The 17,738-nt window shown below is 41.8% G+C and overlaps 1 protein-coding gene across 4 annotated transcripts in view; it reads right to left on the bottom strand.

Annotated features, from left to right (window-relative positions):
* Positions 1–11,348: 11,348 nt before the first annotated feature.
* The window catches only part of SREK1 (splicing regulatory glutamic acid and lysine rich protein 1), a 53,985-nt gene continuing 47,595 nt past the window's right edge, over positions 11,349–17,738 (bottom strand). For all 4 annotated transcript variants that reach the window (XM_050946948.1, XM_050946949.1, XM_050946950.1 and 1 more), the window contains one exon: positions 11,349–17,355. In XM_050946948.1, the coding sequence (XP_050802905.1) occupies positions 17,203–17,355 (153 nt within the window). In that variant the 3' untranslated portion in view covers positions 11,349–17,202. The remainder of the gene's footprint in view (positions 17,356–17,738) is intronic.

The raw sequence follows: 17,738 nt of genomic DNA, 5'->3' as shown, positions 1-17,738 counted from the left end.
ACTAATAAGATTTAGTAACAAGTCCATTGTTTGTAGAAAAATAACTATTTCCACCAATCATTCATAAACTGTTTAGATGATGACAATAAGAGTGAGGTCAGGAAATAGCTCAAAATCTGAGTTGGCTATTTGTGCTTCTATCAATCTAATTTTTTAAACTGAGCAACTTCTGGCCATTTTACATTTGGTTGCTTTCCCCCCCAGCCGCCCCATATTCTTTTTTGTGTCTCCTCAAAGGCCTATGTTGTGGTGACTTTTGCTCTGACCATAGCCCTAGAGTCCACCAGAAGTTTTACTAGCCACTACCATTGTTTATTTTGTATGTAGCAGTATAGTAGGTGCATTGTGACTAGTTTAATTTGGACCGAAATATGAACTGGAATCCCGGTATATAGTGGGGGGGAGGGGGAAAACAGGCAAAAGGTAGGGAATGTTGCTTTGGTGGAGTAGCATTTACTTCTATAGAAAGTGAATTGTATAGGCCTCAGATCGTGATAGTTAAAGTGTTTTGTTTTGTTTTTTTTTAATATTGGTAAGTATCACTGGAAGGTTTCAAAGAACAAGCGTATCTGAAGGCAGGATTTGAAAGATGAGAAAGCATTGACCGGTGCACAGGCAGCGAAAGGCTGCTCCAACCACTCCAATCATAAGGAGAAGCATGGAAGACAGAAACACAAAGCTCTCTTTTCCATCTGCCCTCTGGCTTAAGTATGCTGCCTTTGCAATGCACCCAAATCTGGCAGTTTTGGAACTAGTTCTGATGCCTGTGTGTCAGACATTGCTTATTATCACAGAGTACACAGTATGGCACAATGTCTAGTGTTGCTCAGATGGAATAAAATCCTACAGTCCTTATTTAATCCTGGCTCAGGCAAAACTTCCATTGCACTCAAGGACTGAGTAAGGCCTACATGATTTACATGCTTTTTGCTGTTCTAAATTTAAAAACAAAACAAAACAAATTTACCTATACTCAGGCTCTGAGTGTACTGGCAGCCATTTAAAAACAAAACCACAGTTCAATCAACCAGCCATTTGTTCTATCAAGCAGCAGCTCATAATCAAATATTAATCTTTGTGTGACTGGGTGCTCCACTTACTGCTAGTTTGATGCCTCCTCCTACCCACTCTGCAGATTAGTTCATCAGGTCGACACCCCATTATGGAGTTACATGCCATGACTCCATCTCTCTCTTTGTTCCTCAGTCCCTCTCTCAGTCCAGAAACCACATCATCCTCTTTATGACTCAGACCTCTGGCCAGGTCACTCAGCGTTCCCTCTTTCCAAGGTATATCAGTCTTTCCTTCAGCAGCCCTAGGCAGTCTTCCCATTCACCGCCTCAGGTGCCACTCCTTCAGTGGTTGGTAGGGGAACTTGGGCCCACCCTCTACTCAGGTTCCAGCCCAGGGACCCCTGCCAACACACAGCCAAGGTCTGTTCAGTCCCCAACCTTGCTGCTTACTCCCTGGCCTGCTTCCTATTCTTCTGGTTCCTCCTCCTCCTCCTCCTTTCCCTCTGGCTGTACCAGCTCCTTCCTCTCCTCAGGGGGTAACTGCAGACTAGGTCCCCAAAGCCTCCTCCCGCTCTCAGTTCCCTGGCTTTATAGGAGCCCTGCCTGTCCCTGCACAGGTGAGCTTCCCCTAATTAGGGCTTTCCTGTCAGCCTTCAGTGTAATAGGCAAATTGGCCTATCTGGCCTCTATTAACCCCTTTAGGACAAGTGTGTGGTGGAAACCATATCATACTCTGCCACAGCCAATGCCTCAATCCCCTACCAATCCTAAAAGCCCAGTGAAACAAATTGACCTTACAGAATGTCCTGAAAATCAACAGGCTATTTCAGATCAATCTGGGAGGGCACTGTAGAGACCTAGAGCCCTTGTGGAAAATGCCTCCTGTTTCATAGTGAGGGGGATCTACCATCAGTGCCTTCACTGGTCACAGCTGTGGTAGTCTATAAAGGAGAGAGAGGCAGTCTTTCTAGAAGGCTAGTCACAGGTTATTTAGAGCTTTATCAGTCAATATTAAAGTGTTTCTAATGCTACTTCCGTAATTACCTAAGCGTAAGATTTCACACTATCGCAAGCCAGCAATATGTTGGTGTCATAACCTTAGTCCCAGATTTGGACCTTAGCGTCCAAAATATGGGGGTTAGCATGAAAACCTCCAAGCTTAGTTACCAGTTTGGACCTGGTACCTGCTGCCACCACCCAAAAAATTAGAGTGTTTTGGGGCACTCTGGTCCCCCTGAAAAACCTTCCCTGGGGACCCCAAGACCCAAATCCCTTGAGTCTCAAAACAGAGGGAAATAATCCTTTTTCCCTTCCCCCCTCCAGGTGCTCCTGGAGAGATACACAGACACAAGCTCTGTGAATCCAAACAGAGTGACTCCCCCTCTCTGTTCCCAATCCTGGAAACAAAAAGTACTTTCCTATTCCCCCAGAGGGAATGCAAAATCAGGCTAGCAAATCCAACACACACAGATCTCCCCCCCTGATTTCTTCCTCCCACCAATTCCCTGGTGAGTACAGACTCAATTTCCCTGAAGTAAAGAAAAACTCCAACAGGTCTTAAAAGAAAGCTTTATATAAAAAGAAAGAAAAATACATACAAATGGTCTCTCTGTATTAAGGTGACACAACACAGGGTCAATTGCTTAAAAGAATATTGAATAAACAGCCTTATTCAAAAAGAATACAAATCAAAGCACTCCAGCATTTATATTCATGCAAATACCAAAGAAAAGAAACCATATAACTTACTATCTGATCCCTTTGTCCTTACACTTAGAAACAGAAGACTAGAAAGTAGAAACTGCTTCTCCAAAGCTCAGAGAAAGCAGGCAGGCAGAAAACAAAGACTCAGACACAAACTTCCCTCCACCCAGAGTTGAAAAAATCCGGTTTCCTGATTGGTCCTCTGGTCAGGTGCTTCAGGTGAAAGAGACATTAACCCTTAGCTATCTGTTTATGACACGCCCCCCAAATTGCAGACAGTGGGGAAGCTCACTGGCGGCGATTTCCTTCTAGAACTTTAAAATAAACAGATTACTACAACACATGCACCTTTACATATACTACTAAGTATATAACTAACAGACTTCTACATTTTAAGAACACTTTTTAACTACTGAATTCTGGGAAACTCTCACGGGAGAGTGCATCAGCAACTTTATTAGAAGCTCCTGTGATGTGTTGAATTTCAAAATCAAAATCTTGGAGAGCTAAACTCCAACGAAGAAGTTTCTTGTTGTTCCCCTTGGCAGTATGAAGCCACTTTAGTGCAGCATGGTCAGTTTGTAGTTGGAACCGCCGTCCCCAAACATATGGGCGTAGCTTTTCCAGGGCGTACACAATGGCATAGCATTCCTTTTCACTGACTGACCAGTGACTTTCCCTCTCAGACAGTTTCTTGCTGAGAAACACGACAGGATAGAAGTTGTGATCGGTTGCTTCCTGCATGAGCACTGCTCCTATACCACGCTCAGATGCATCTGTGGTTACTAGGAATGGCTTGTCAAAGTCCGGGGCCCTGAGCACAGGGTCAGACATGAGCGTTGCCTTAAGTTGGGTAAAGGCCTTTTGACACTCATCAGTCCACTTAACGGCATTTGGCTGGGTCTTTTTGGTCAGGTCGGTCAATGGGGCAGCGATTTGGCTGTAGTGTGGTACAAATCGCCTGTAGTATCCGGCCAAGCCTAAGAAGGATTGGACCTGCTTTTTGGACCGTGGGACAGGCCACTTTTGGATAGCATCCACCTTGGCCTGTAGGGGGTTTATGGTTCCTCGACCCACCTGGTGCCCCAGATAAGTCACTCTGTTTTGGCCTATTTGACACTTTTTGGCCTTAACAGTTAGTCCTGCCTGCCTGATGCGCTCAAAGACCTTTTCCAGGTGTAGTAGGTGTTCGGGCCAGGAGTCTGAAAAAATGGCCACATCATCGAGGTAGGCAACTGCAAATTCTCCCAGTCCAGCTAGTAGACCATCTACCAGCCTCTGGAAGGTGGCGGGTGCATTTCGAAGGCCGAAAGGAAGGACATTGAATTCATACACCCCCGCATGGGTGACGAATGCTGACCTCTCCTTGGCAGGTTCATCTAGCGGTACTTGCCAGTACCCCTTGGTTAAGTCTATTGTAGAGATGAACTGGGCACGTCCCAACTTTTCCAATAGCTCATCGGTACGTGGCATTGGATAGTTGTCCGGACGAGTTACAGCATTTAGCTTACGGTAGTCCACGCAAAAGCGTATTTCCCCATCTGGTTTGGGTACCAGAACCACTGGAGATGCCCATGCACTGGTAGATGGGCGGATTATACCGATCTGTAGCATGTCCTGGATCTCCCGTTCTATAGCAGCTTGGGCATGAGGAGACACTCGGTAGGGTGGGGTTCTGATTGGGTGAGCATTACCTGTATCAATGGAGTGGTATGCCCATTCAGTCCGTCCTGGGGTGGCTGAGAACAATGGGGCGAAGCTAGTGCACAGCTCCTTGATTTGTCGCTGCTGCAGACGTTCCAGGGTGGTTGAGAGGTTCACCTCTTCCACGCCACCGTCTTTTTTCCCGTCGTAGTAGACACCATCAGGCCACTCAGCATCATCTCCCTGGACTGTAAACTGACAAACCTGTAAGTCTCTGGAATAGAAAGGCTTGAGAGAATTAACATGGTACACTTTAGGCTTTAGTGAGGAATTGGGAAATGCTATGAGGTAGTTTACAGCTCCCAGGTGCTCTTGGACCGTGAATGGCCCTTCCCATGATGCTTCCATCTTATGGGCCTGTTGCGCCTTCAAGACCATAACCTGGTCTCCTACCTTGAAGGAACGTTCTCTGGCATGTCTGTCATACCAGGCCTTTTGCTCTTCTTGAGCATCCTTTAGGTTCTCTCTAGCAAGGGCTAAAGAGTGTCGGAGGGTGCTTTGTAGGTTGCTTACAAAGTCCAGAATGTTAGTTCCTGGAGAAGGCGTAAACCCCTCCCATTGCTGCTTCACCAACTGTAATGGCCCCTTAACCTCGTGACCATACACAAGTTCAAATGGGGAAAACCCTAAACTGGGATGTGGTACAGCCCTGTAGGCAAACAGCAACTGCTGCAACACTAGGTCCCAATTATTGGAGAATTCGTTGATGAATTTTCGTATCATGGCCCCCAAAGTTCCATTGAACCTTTCCACCAGGCCATTGGTTTGATGGTGGTACGGGGTGGCAACCAAGTGATTCACCCCATGAGTTTCCCACAGTTTTTCCATGGTCCCTGCCAGGAAATTAGACCCTGAATCTGTAAGGATGTCAGAGGGCCAACCTACCCTGGCAAAGATGTCTGTTAAGGCCAGGCACACAGTGTTAGCCCTGGTGTTGCCTAGAGCTACTGCTTCTGGCCATCGGGTAGCAAAGTCCACTAAAGTCAGTACGTACTGCTTTCCTCTGGGCGTCTTTTTTGGGAAAGGGCCCAGAATATCCACAGCTACTCGCTGAAATGGGACCTCAATTATGGGGAGTGGCTGGAGAGGGGCCTTGACCTGGTCTTGAGGCTTTCCCACTCTTTGGCATACCTCACAAGACCGGACATACTTGGCAACGTCCTTGCCCATCCCCTCCCAGTGGAAGGACTTCCCCAACCGGTCTTTGGTTCTGTTCACCCCAGCATGGCCACTGGGATGATCATGGGCTAAGCTTAAGAGCTTCCCCCGGTACTTAGTTGGAACCACCAACTGTTTTTGCGGCTGCCATTCTTCCCGGTGTCCACCAGAAAGAATTTCCTTGTATAAAAGTCCTTGGTCTATAACAAACCGGGATCGATTAGAAGAGCTGAGAGGCGGTGGGCTGCTCCGTGCCTCCGCCCACGCTTTCTGAAGGCTGTCATCTGCTTCCTGCTCAGTCTGGAACTGTTCCCTTGAGGCTGGGGTCACCAGTTCTTCCTCAGACTGTGGACTTGGGCTTGGTCCCTCTGGAAGCGATGTAGGTGATGGGGTTGTTTCCGTTGCTGGTGCACCGCTCTCCGCTGGTGCACCTGAGGGTATTTCAGGCTCTGGCTGAGCCTTTTGGGTATGGCTGTCTGTTGCTTCTGCCAGTTGTGGCTCGCTGGCGCCCTCTGGCGTTGAGTTTGAAGATGTGGTTGCACTTGCTGGTGCTGGTTGCTGTTCCAGTTCCGGGCCTGGGACTGGAGATGCTGTGGCGGTTTCCGTGGTTGGCATGGAATCTGGGTCCACTACCTCTGTCTGGGTCTCTGGTAACACAGACGGGGCGTCTGTGGACGGCTCAGGAACAGGAATGGGTCTGGAAGCTTGCCTGCTTTGGCTACGTGTAACCATTCCCACTCTCTTGGCCCGCCTCACCTGGTTGGCCAAGTCTTCCCCCAGTAGCATGGGGATAGGATAATTGTCATAGACTGCAAAAGTCCACATTCCTGACCAGCCTTTGTACTGGACAGGCAGTTGAGCTGTAGGCAAGTCTACAGCTTGTGACATGAAGGGGTAAATTGTAACTTTGGCCTTTGGGTTGATGAATTTGGGGTCAACGAAGGATTGGTGGATAGCTGACACTTGTGCCCCCGTGTCTCTCCACGCAGTAACCTTCTTTCCGCCCACTCTCAAATTTTCCCTTCGCTCCAAGGGTATTTGAGAGGCATCCGGGCCTGGGGATCTTTGGTGTGATGGTGGTGTAATGAATTGCACTCGCATGGTGTTCTTGGGACAGTTGGCCTTGATATGTCCCAGTTCATTACACTTAAAGCATCTTCCATCTGATGGGTCACTGGGCCGAGGTGAGTTACTGGAGACTGGTGAGGTGGAAGGGTAGGGTGTCTGTGGCTTTACTTGGGTGGTATGTGGGGTCTTTGGCTGTCCTCGGTTGTAGGGTTTATGGTCTGTGTGCCCCCTGGGGTAATCGTTCCCCTTGACAGTAGCTTTCTTGCTTTCTGCCAGTTCCATCCATTTGGCTCCAATCTCCCCCGCCTCAGCGATATCTTTGGGATTTCCATCTTGTATGTACCGTGTGATGTCTTCAGGAACACCATCCAAGAACTGCTCCATTTGTATGAGGAGGTGCAGTTCTTCCAAGGTTTGAACGTTGTTTCCTGTTATCCAGGCCTCACAGTTTTTTGCAATGTAGTAGGCGTGTTTGGGAAATGACACCTCTGGTTTCCACTTTTGGGTTCTGAAGCGCCGACGGGCATGATCTGGGGTTATCCCCATTCTGTATCTGGCCTTGGTTTGAAAAAGTTTATAGTCATTCATTTGCTGCTTAGGCATTTCAGCTGCCACCTCTGCTAAAGGTCCACTGAGCTGTGACCTTAATTCTACCATGTACTGGTCTTCGGGGATGTTGTACCCAAGACAGGCTCTTTCAAAATTTTCCAAGAAGGCCTTGGTGTCATCACCTGCCTTGTAGGTGGGAAATTTCCTGTGCTGTGGAGCAATAATTGGCGCCGGGTTGTTAGGGTTGGCTGGCACATGCAGCCCAGCTTTTGCCAACTCCAGTTCATGTTTTCTCTGTTTTTCCTTCTCTTCATTCTCTTTTTGTTGTTTTTCCATTTCTTTTTGGTGTTTTTCCATGTCTCAGCGGTGGGCCGCCTCTTCTTCTGCTTGTTTCCTTCAGTAGGCCACCTCTTCTTCTTCTAGTTTTCTTTTGTGTGCTGCCTCTTTGATTTGTTCTTCTCTTTCTTTCATCTCCATTTGTCGCCTGTGTTCAGCTTCTTTGAATTGCTCTTCGGCCTCAATTTTTGCCTTAGAAGTCATGATTCCTGTTTTCTTGTGTTGGGGTGCCCTCCGGTGTTTCTCTTCTGAACTGCAGGCTCTGTTGCCTCCTGAAGTCTGCCTAGCAACAGTGCCTTTAGCTAATCTTCAATGTTAAGTAAACCTGAAAAACCACTTTATTTGCATTTATATAGTGCTGGTACTTGCCTCCTAATGGGAGGGCTATTGCATGACAAAAGACCCTTAACAGTCTGGTAATGGCTTCTTGCTTAACATGCAAGCCACAAACTGCCAGAGAGAGCAGAAAAAAAAATTCTCTCTGGTTCCCTTTTAAAACCAAACTGTTTCTCTCTGCTAAAAAGCCCTTAGCAGAGAAAAGAAAAATATAATATTCCTACTGGCTTCTGGATTCTGTCTATATCCCACCACTGCTACACCATGTCATAACCTTAGTCCCAGATTTGGACCTTAGCGTCAAAAATATGGGGGTTAGCATGAAAACCTCCAAGCTTAATTACCAGCTTGGACCTGGTACCTGCTGCCACCACCCAAAAAATTAGAGTGTTTTGGGGCACTCTGGTCCCCCTGAAAAACCTTCCCTGGGGACCCCAAGACCCAAATCCCTTGAGTCTCAAAACAGAGGGAAATAATCCTTTTTCCCTTCCCCCCTCCAGGTGCTCCTGGAGAGATACACAGACACAAGCTCTGTGAATCCAAACAGAGTGACTCCCCCTCTCTGTTCCCAATCCTGGAAACAAAAAGTACTTTCCTATTCCCCCAGAGGGAATGCAAAATCAGGCTAGCAAATCCAACACACACAGATCTCCCCCCCTGATTTCTTCCTCCCACCAATTCCCTGGTGAGTACAGACTCAATTTCCCTGAAGTAAAGAAAAACTCCAACAGGTCTTAAAAGAAAGCTTTATATAAAAAGAAAGAAAAATACATACAAATGGTCTCTCTGTATTAAGGTGACACAACACAGGGTCAATTGCTTAAAAGAATATTGAATAAACAGCCTTATTCAAAAAGAATACAAATCAAAGCACTCCAGCATTTATATTCATGCAAATACCAAAGAAAAGAAACCATATAACTTACTATCTGATCCCTTTGTCCTTACACTTAGAAACAGAAGACTAGAAAGTAGAAACTGCTTCTCCAAAGCTCAGAGAAAGCAGGCAGGCAGAAAACAAAGACTCAGACACAAACTTCCCTCCACCCAGAGTTGAAAAAATCCGGTTTCCTGATTGGTCCTCTGGTCAGGTGCTTCAGGTGAAAGAGACATTAACCCTTAGCTATCTGTTTATGACAGTTGGTCACTAAGCCTGTCCATCCTGGCCTGGTGCAAGCACCTGGGAGTCAGAAAAATCCAAATTCTAATTGCATCACTGAGACTAGCTTGCTGTATGGCCTTGGGCAAGTCAATTACAGACCCCTCTGTACCTCACCTTCTCCGTCTGTAAAACAGATCTAATGATACTTACCCACCTTCATAAGCACTGAGATCTATAGCTGAAAATTGCTATTCAAGTGCAACATTTTTAAAAAAACCATAATGTATGCAATAACCAGCAAATAAACTAGTTGAACAGTGCGCTAGTCTTGCCAGGATGCTGTTGGGAGCATGCTGTTGTAATTCTTTGCAGAGAGGTACATCATTTGAGGAAGACGGCCAAGAAAGATCCCGAAACAAACAAGTAGGATTTCCAACATTTATCCATGAACCACTCAGTTTAATTAATTCCCTAGCTACAATTAAGAATGTATACCATATAGGAACAATCAAGGGGGAATCTTGAGTCAGCATGAATTTGAACCTCCGTAACATTTGACTGAAATATTTTATTCCAAGCACAATAGTGAGGCACAGGTGTTTGCTTCTAATATTTTATATGCATTTCACAGACTTACTATAGCACCTCCCATCTAAACATCTCAAAGCAATTTTCAAGCATTAATAAATTAAGCCTTGCAACACCCCTATGTAAAAAGGTAAGTATTGTATCCCTGTTATGTGGATGAGAAAAATGAGGCACTGAGCATTTAAATGACTTACTGAAGGTCACAAAGCAAGTCTGGGAGAAATGAAAGTACACCCAGTCTCCTAAAACCCTTAAGTATATGGCCATCCTACCCATCCCTGAGCATGTTTAAGTTATTGTCTTAAGCAGCCAAATGACCACAACATATCTTCAGGAGTGGGGTCACTTTCTGATCATAAGAGCCTGAAGGCTGAGGTGAAATTAAATTTGGCTAAAAGGAATAGTAGTCTAATACTTTTAAAGGAATCTTGGTAAAATAATGAATGTTCCCCTTTAAAAATCTATGAAAAATTGCTAGTCTAGACACCTAGCGCAGTAAAATAGAAGTGTAATGAAAAGTATAAGATTAAACACTTCAGTGGGCATGTTCTACATGGAATACTAGATTCAATCTGAAATTCTGACCATGAGGCTGTTAAAAACAGTAGGAAAGTGCAAGTATCAAGGAGTCTGGATCAACCCTTTAAAATATTGATCCAATTTGATTTAAACCTACAATCTTTTCTTCCAGACTCTCTCTCAAAAAATGAAATACTTCTATCATTTATACTTGACTACAGTTTTATAAACTCAAAGTTAAATACAAGAAGCACATCTTATTTTTAAAACACTCCCTGTCCACTTACCATTCCCTTACTTGAATATAAAGATTTGTACTTGATTTAAAAATAAATTAACCTTATTTAATGAAACCATACGGCACATTGTTCAGGACATGATCTGGGCCCCATGCTGAGGCAGAACTTTATTTCTCACATGAACAAGATTTTTTCTCCCTTCACCCTTCAGAGGAGAGCAATGCAGTCTCCTCACAAGGAAGCAAAAGCACCCAGAGTAGAAAACAGCGGTCAGCTGGAATGGGAAGAGTTGGAGTTAAACCAGCCAGAAAATGTACCATAAATAGGGCAACTTTCAAAACCAATATGGGAAGATTCTTATTGACACAGGGCAGGATTTTCAAGAGTGCTTAAGTGACACAGGAAAACAAATTGGATTTGTGCTCTGAAGCCACCCAGAGCCAGATTTCCAAAGCTATTTAGCCCCTGGAAGATGCAGATAGGTGCCTGATGGGATTTACAAAGTGCCTGCACAAGTGAAGTGCCTAACTCCTACATACTCCTGATACTTTTGAAAAATCACACTCTCAATGAATTGATATTATTTATTGTTAGCACTAAAGAACTTGGGTGAAATTCTGACCCTATTTAAGTAAATGGGAGTATTGCCATTGACTTTAATGGAACAAAGTTTTTACCTCTTTTGTTTAAAAGGAAAAGCATCTTTGATGGAACTATTAGAGACAAGTAACCTCCCAACCAGCCTCTCGGGATCACTTAGCACTCTGAGGTCTTGTCTACGCTAGAGAATGTTGGTGTGTTAAACACTGTTTAAGCCTCCCACCTCCATTCCTGTAATACACTCTCCGGTTCTAGCCCTCAAGTTCAGTTACCAACCATTCAATTCTCTGGTGTAGATGGAGCCTGAAGGCACAAAAAGGAGCATTTCAGAAAGCTGAGCAATCTGCCATGCTAGCCAGCCAGCATAAAGGTAACAATTTTTCACTAAAATCAGACTGGGTTAGGCGAGAGAGTTTTCAAGACACATATAAATAAAAAAAACCTTAGGACTTATTTATTTACAAAAATAGCAACATAATAGTAGCAGCATTTGACATTTCTTTACTGTACTATTTAATAATTGCTTTATTAACACACAAGTATACATAACCCACACAGAACAATTTTACTTCTTTATTATCAGAAACACCTAGTATTAGGAGAAGGGAAATTATTAGTAACAATTTTTATTACAGTAGTGCCAAGTCCCCAGTCAGATCTGGGAGCTTTTTGTGCTAGATATTGTGCAAAAAGTAAAACATGGGCTCTGTACCTTAGAGATCTAGAGAAGAGGCAAAGGATCCACTAATGATTAATGAAATGAACTGTGCATAACTACCAACCTGTCTCCAGTGCTCCACCACCAGGTTGTTTTGTTTAAATAGTGGAGTTATGAATTTGTTAACTGGCAATTTTTCAGCAGTTCATGAAAAATAGTTCTTTGGATCACAGAATGAATGTAGATGTATGAACCTTTTATCTTAACTCAGCAGTTCAAAGCCAAATTCATTAGTCACTGACTAAAAGCCCAGTGACCTGCGAGTTATGAATTAGTTGTCCCAAATCTAGTTTGTAGTGGACAGTTCTCCATATCCTGAAAACCACTCTCAATTGGCAACATTGAGCTGGAAGTCTCATTAGTGACTGAAAGGGCTGAATGTATGATAAGACTAAGCTATGATCTTACTGCTGCCAATGGCAGTCCTTTCAGGTCAGGTGTGAGGCACATCAACCAATCCATGTGAGAAAGATTGTACTACTACTGCCAGGGTGATACTTATTTTGTGATCAAAAGACTTTAGCACTAAACTGACTCTTTAAAACAATATACAATCAAAACAGGCCAAATATTCTCAGAAATAATCACACGATAAAGATTTCTAAAGCAGATAACAAGCAAACAGCTAGAGTCCATTTTTACAAGGCACTATCATCCTGCAGTAGGCCCAATAGTCACAAAATAGCCAAACTTTATTGGGACAAAGCTCTTTTTCACCTTCTTAGATTGTAGAATTGATCATTTCAGAACAGTCCATGAGAAATAGTTGATAACATTTCTGAATTGTAGAATACCATTACAAATACAACTGATAAAGTATAAAGGAGTAAAATGGTTTCCCTCTCAGATGAGGCCAGTGCCTTACTGGGTCGTGTTTTATACCGAATGTAAAAGATGCACTGGGGGAAAAGGCAGCCGACATCTCAAGACCAGCTTATTCAATTGTTGAATATGGAATGCAGTAAAGGAAAAAAACATACACTGACGTGCTCAGATACCCTGCGGATGAGAGCCATCTAAGTATGATAGATAGATGCCTAGAGCAGCACGAGCTATGCAGAAAATGTGATGACAAGCCTCCTTGTTGTTGGATTTGAAATAGGATATAAATTCTATATGCAAAGGAGCTCTTGATAAGTTTGGAATGAAAGATTTGTGGCTGAGGGGATGCTTATCTCACACAAAACTACATTTAAATAATGCTTTACTTTTCATTTTCAATATATAATAAACATTAGATGGAGGTTGACTCAGCTTTTTTCACATTATTTTACACAATAATCGAATAATCGCCACCTGAAGATAAGTTGACTGTAAGACTAAGGCCTGGTCTACACTAGATATTAAGTTGGCATAACTAAATTGCTCAGAGGTGTGAAAAACCATACTGCTGAATGGCATAGGTAAGCTGACCTAAGTCTCCATCTCACAGCGCTAGGTCTGCAGAAGAATTCTTCCATCAACCTAGCTACTCATGTAGGTGGATTACCTCCGCCGACGGAAGAATTCCTCCGATCAGTGTAAGTAGTTTTTACACTGAAGCATTACAGCAGCGCAGCTTCAGTGGCGCACCTGTGCTGCTGAAGAGTTAAGTGTAGACAAGCCTTTAATGTAAAACAAATGACATATGGCTATGAATTTCACCTATCCATTCTCCATATTTGGGGGAAGAACACTACATCTTTCTCAAATAAGCACCTGCTGATTTTAATGGGAGTTTTACCAGAGTGAAGATTGGAGGATCAGACCCACTAGGTCCAATTCATCACTGTTACTTTTGTGTCACTCCCATTTTAACCTGGTTGAAAATGCAGTGAAATCAATAGTCGCATTAAAATAAAGCTGGAAGAGCAACATGTGGTGAATCAGGTCCATCATATCCCCCAACTTGCTTGTAACAGTGCAGATATTTAAAAATGGTTCATAGTTTATACTGCTGAAACCCAATTTCCAGGCTAACAGCTACAAAAGACACCTACGATTTCATCATCTTTTTTAAAGAAAGTCTAGCAAAATAAGATTATAGCTAACCCATTCTTATTTCATTATAAGATGAACAAACAAAAACAAACCAGATATGTCAGGTCTAAAACCCAAGTAGAAGATAGCTTCTCCAAGACGCAAGAACTACCTGTTTTTAATTATTATTTAGATGAATGGAAAAAATGAAGCCATTCTGAAGAGAATAACATATATGTGAGCAATTTTTTTTACCAACCAAAATTGCCTTTGCTTATCATTTTCTGCTTAGGTAAAAAGTACTGGAATTCAAACCTTTAAGTTCTGCAATGGATAAACACAACACATTTTTGCACAAAGGATGAAATTTTGAATTCACGAGTTCTTCCCTGAAAAGTGACTATATCCATGGAATTGTGGGATCTAGGATTTTCTTTCCCCTTCCCCAGTAAAGGTTTTGCAGGGAAAATTATTTCCTTTGTAACATCTGTGTAACCCTATTTACCTCAATTGATTTACACAGAGTTAAATGCATAGCCTTTTAATTGGAACTTCAAAAAACCCCCAAAACCTTGAAACAGAATCCAGCTCACTTTTTCTTAGCTATGTCACCCCTACAAGAATAAGTTGCAAAAATGTTAGTCACTACTGTTCACAGATTATTCTTAACAAACATTCAGATTTGTTGGATAAAAAGATGCCATTTTTACAATCTCTTTTCAGAGTGGAAAAAGGCCAAAAGTTAAACTATGATTTGCCAACACTTTTAGCTATGGCCAATGTTGATTCAGATTAAACTGTATTTAAAATATTTATCTAACCATTATTAAACATGTTGTTCTTGAAAATATATACTTCACTCACTTTCAGCTAGTTTACTTAGACTGATGATAACAAATGCAATGTCACATGGCAGCGCAGCATGCCACCCTGCTATGAAGGAGACACTGGTCATCTAGTACAGGCTGTGCATGTTGAATAGTTGATGCACACGATCCTTGGGGAGCAGGGCATGAACTGTATTACTAAGCAGCAGCCTTATAAATACAATCCACCTACTGCAGAGGCACTGTTCTTGGATGAGGCTAATTCTCTGGTGGTGGGCTTTTGGGGAAGGGAAAATGGAGTAATAAAATATGCTTTCTAGGAAAAATCCCGCAGTACAAGAGAATATGCTGAATTATGGAACACACACTCCAACTAGCTAGTAAAACTGCTAGTCTGCTGTTGCAAAAATTTTCAATTTTTCTTAGATATTGTTCTCAGACAACCATAGGCAATCTTTTATGAATTTCTGCCACATTATAGAGCTGTGCAATTTCAGAATACTAGCAAGAAAAACAACCAATAGGAATGAAAATAAATGTTGACATCTGAAACATGAAGCCACGTGTAAAAACCATTTGACTTCTCACAAGATATAGTATAAAAGCTAATTTTCTAAATGCTATGTATATTACTGGCATGCACTTTCCAAATCAAAGCAACCTCCTGAGAAAAAGCAGATCAACTAAGAATGTTCCTTTCAAATATATATAAACAAAAACATCCCTCTAAAATACTTAATTTTATTAGTGAAATGGTACCAAAGATAACAAGTATACAAACAGTCTTTGCTCTATGCTACTTACACATAAATAAGATAGCTGTTGTTGCAAGACCTGATCCTTCACAGTCTTTCTATAAGCATACAGATTTGTCATTCTTTTATTGGAATACGCTGTTCACCAGCCAACTGCATGTGGCTTAAACATCACAAAAATGACCATCTATACTTTACACGGTAAAGCATTTTCTATAGTTTTAATGGTACACAGTGGCAAGACACTTCAAATCCTAACAAAAATAAAGAGTGATTAAGCAGCTGCACAAACTGGGTTTCATTACCTTATAAAGTGGGCAACTTTTCATTCCCCATAAAACACTTAGGCTTCTGTAAGTATTAACTTTAAAAAGGAAAATTAATTTGAAAGTAACTAACTAATATGCTACTTAGCTTTTAAAATTGATAGAAATAACTCTTCCCATGAGGTAAGGCAATTAAGTCTTTTGATTGTATTACACTGTATTAAAAATAAGTCTACTTCATTTTAGTATTAAACAAGTTTTAAAGGTCTGACTTTTAAGAAATCTTACAATGATGAGATTACTTCAGAGCACAAGTCATACTTCTACTTGACAAAATATTTGCAGTGTGTCGTTCTCTCAAGTTACATGCTTTCTCCCCAAAGAATGGATCCAAGAAGGACATAGAATCTCTACCATATAACTCTAATGTAAATTCAACTACTACTCTTTTCAAACAAACTTTGCACACAATTCCTTTCACATCACACAACCAACATTAGAGAAGATGATAGAGAGGTAATGATTAAGGCCATTCAATGTACAGAAAAAGATTAAAGAGCTCCCTTTGATTTTGGTGAAATCAGAGCATGCTCTGTATTCAGTTACCATACTTCATAGTACGATGGTCCCCAAACTGCACTTTTGCATTCATTTATAAATTTCTTCTTAAAAATGGAGTTTCAATCTTGTACCAAGTGAACCCAGCACAGTTTTTCTGACAAATCACTCACATTCTTGTCTACTGGTATGGTGTTGGTAGAACAGCCATCGAGATTATGTAAGATGTAATTCAAAATTAATAGCATATATAAAGTTCCAGAAAATATACCACATTTTAAGAAGGCACTAAAGCTTTAGCTTGTGCTCCCATATACTATTTTGAAAACAGGGGTATTGATTTTCATAATGACACCTGTACCATATGCAGCGGAACAGATCCACTGCAATATGGCTCAAAACAAAACCAGAAGATCTGAAACCACTATACAGATGTGCTCACTTTTGAGGGTAGGGGAGGGGGAAGAAACCCAGTAGGCTGAACTATTATGTACAATATGGTGGTTGTTCCTTCTATAAAAAGGACAGTAGCATGCCTTGTTCAACTACTATTAAAAGAAATACTCATTTTAGGGATAGTAATAAGAAAATGACTTTAAATAAGAAAAAATGAATCCAAGCAGTGAGCAAATGAAAACTTAATAGTCAGTGGGCGTTTAACGCAATAACGGCAAAACTATGTACTAAAGTAAAAACCCTTTTTTCCATAGCTGTCATTTACAAGGAAAAGTGTGTATTTTTGCACCATTTCCAAGCACATTATCAAAACAGTACACATTGAAATGTAAAAAAAAAACACAAGGAAAAACAATACAAAATTCATTAACCAGAAATATTTTAACAACTTCCAATGCATACCTTCAGCTTATACAGGTCTACATCTTTCAACTTCCACTTATTTGAAACAGTTCTTGGCAAAAGTTAACATAAATCATTTTACAAATAAGTACAGCCATCATGGAAATGCATGGATTCTCACAGATGAATAGTTCTGATGGCATTTGCCTTATCATGGCATATATTACTGGTCCATGGTCTTTCTTGCTTTCTAGCAAGAAGACAACAAAGCTATCACAAGGATTGGAAGAGCTACTAGTACATATCAACCTGTTCAGTAGATTGCTTTGATGTTTTCTTCCTCTTTCAGGGAAATAATAAGCTTTGGATTCATCCCACAGTTGAGTCAGAGGTCCATTTGTTACTTTATACCTCTTCCATTTTAACTGAGAGGTTTTCTTCATTTGGTTGACAGTTCCCATTCTGTTGTAGTCTGACTTCATCTGTCCTTTGCGTATCTTTGTTGTCTCCTGCCTTGTTAATTTCTGAATTTGGATCCTCTTTAGTGTGATCTTTGTCCTACCAAGAATGTTAAAAAGTTATATTTTTATAACAACAATATTCCTTATTATGCCAAGATTTCCAGAAGTAACTGGTGATTTTGGATGTTTACATTTCTGGATACCCAACGTGAGACAGCTTAAAGAGGCCCAGTTTTAAGAGTGTGAGTGCTCAACAGCCTCTGAAAATCTGTCCCATTTAAGGGTGTCTGAAGCTGGGCACCCAAAAAACACCAATTGCTTCTGGAAATATTTGCCTTAAAGAATTATATTTTCCTATATACAATTATTCAAAAGTGAAATAAAACAGAACAACAGTACTAGGGAGATATCACTAACAGCTTCATAATTAAGACTTTGCGGAGTTTCCATTTAAACCAGGACTAGCTCTCTCAATTTCTA

This window comes from Gopherus flavomarginatus, chromosome 3 (genome assembly GCF_025201925.1).
Source record: "Gopherus flavomarginatus isolate rGopFla2 chromosome 3, rGopFla2.mat.asm, whole genome shotgun sequence".
In the NCBI taxonomy this organism is placed as follows: Eukaryota; Metazoa; Chordata; order Testudines; family Testudinidae; genus Gopherus; species Gopherus flavomarginatus.
The sequence above is the reverse complement of the archived record's forward strand: the minus strand, read 5'-3'. Positions and strand labels throughout refer to the sequence as shown.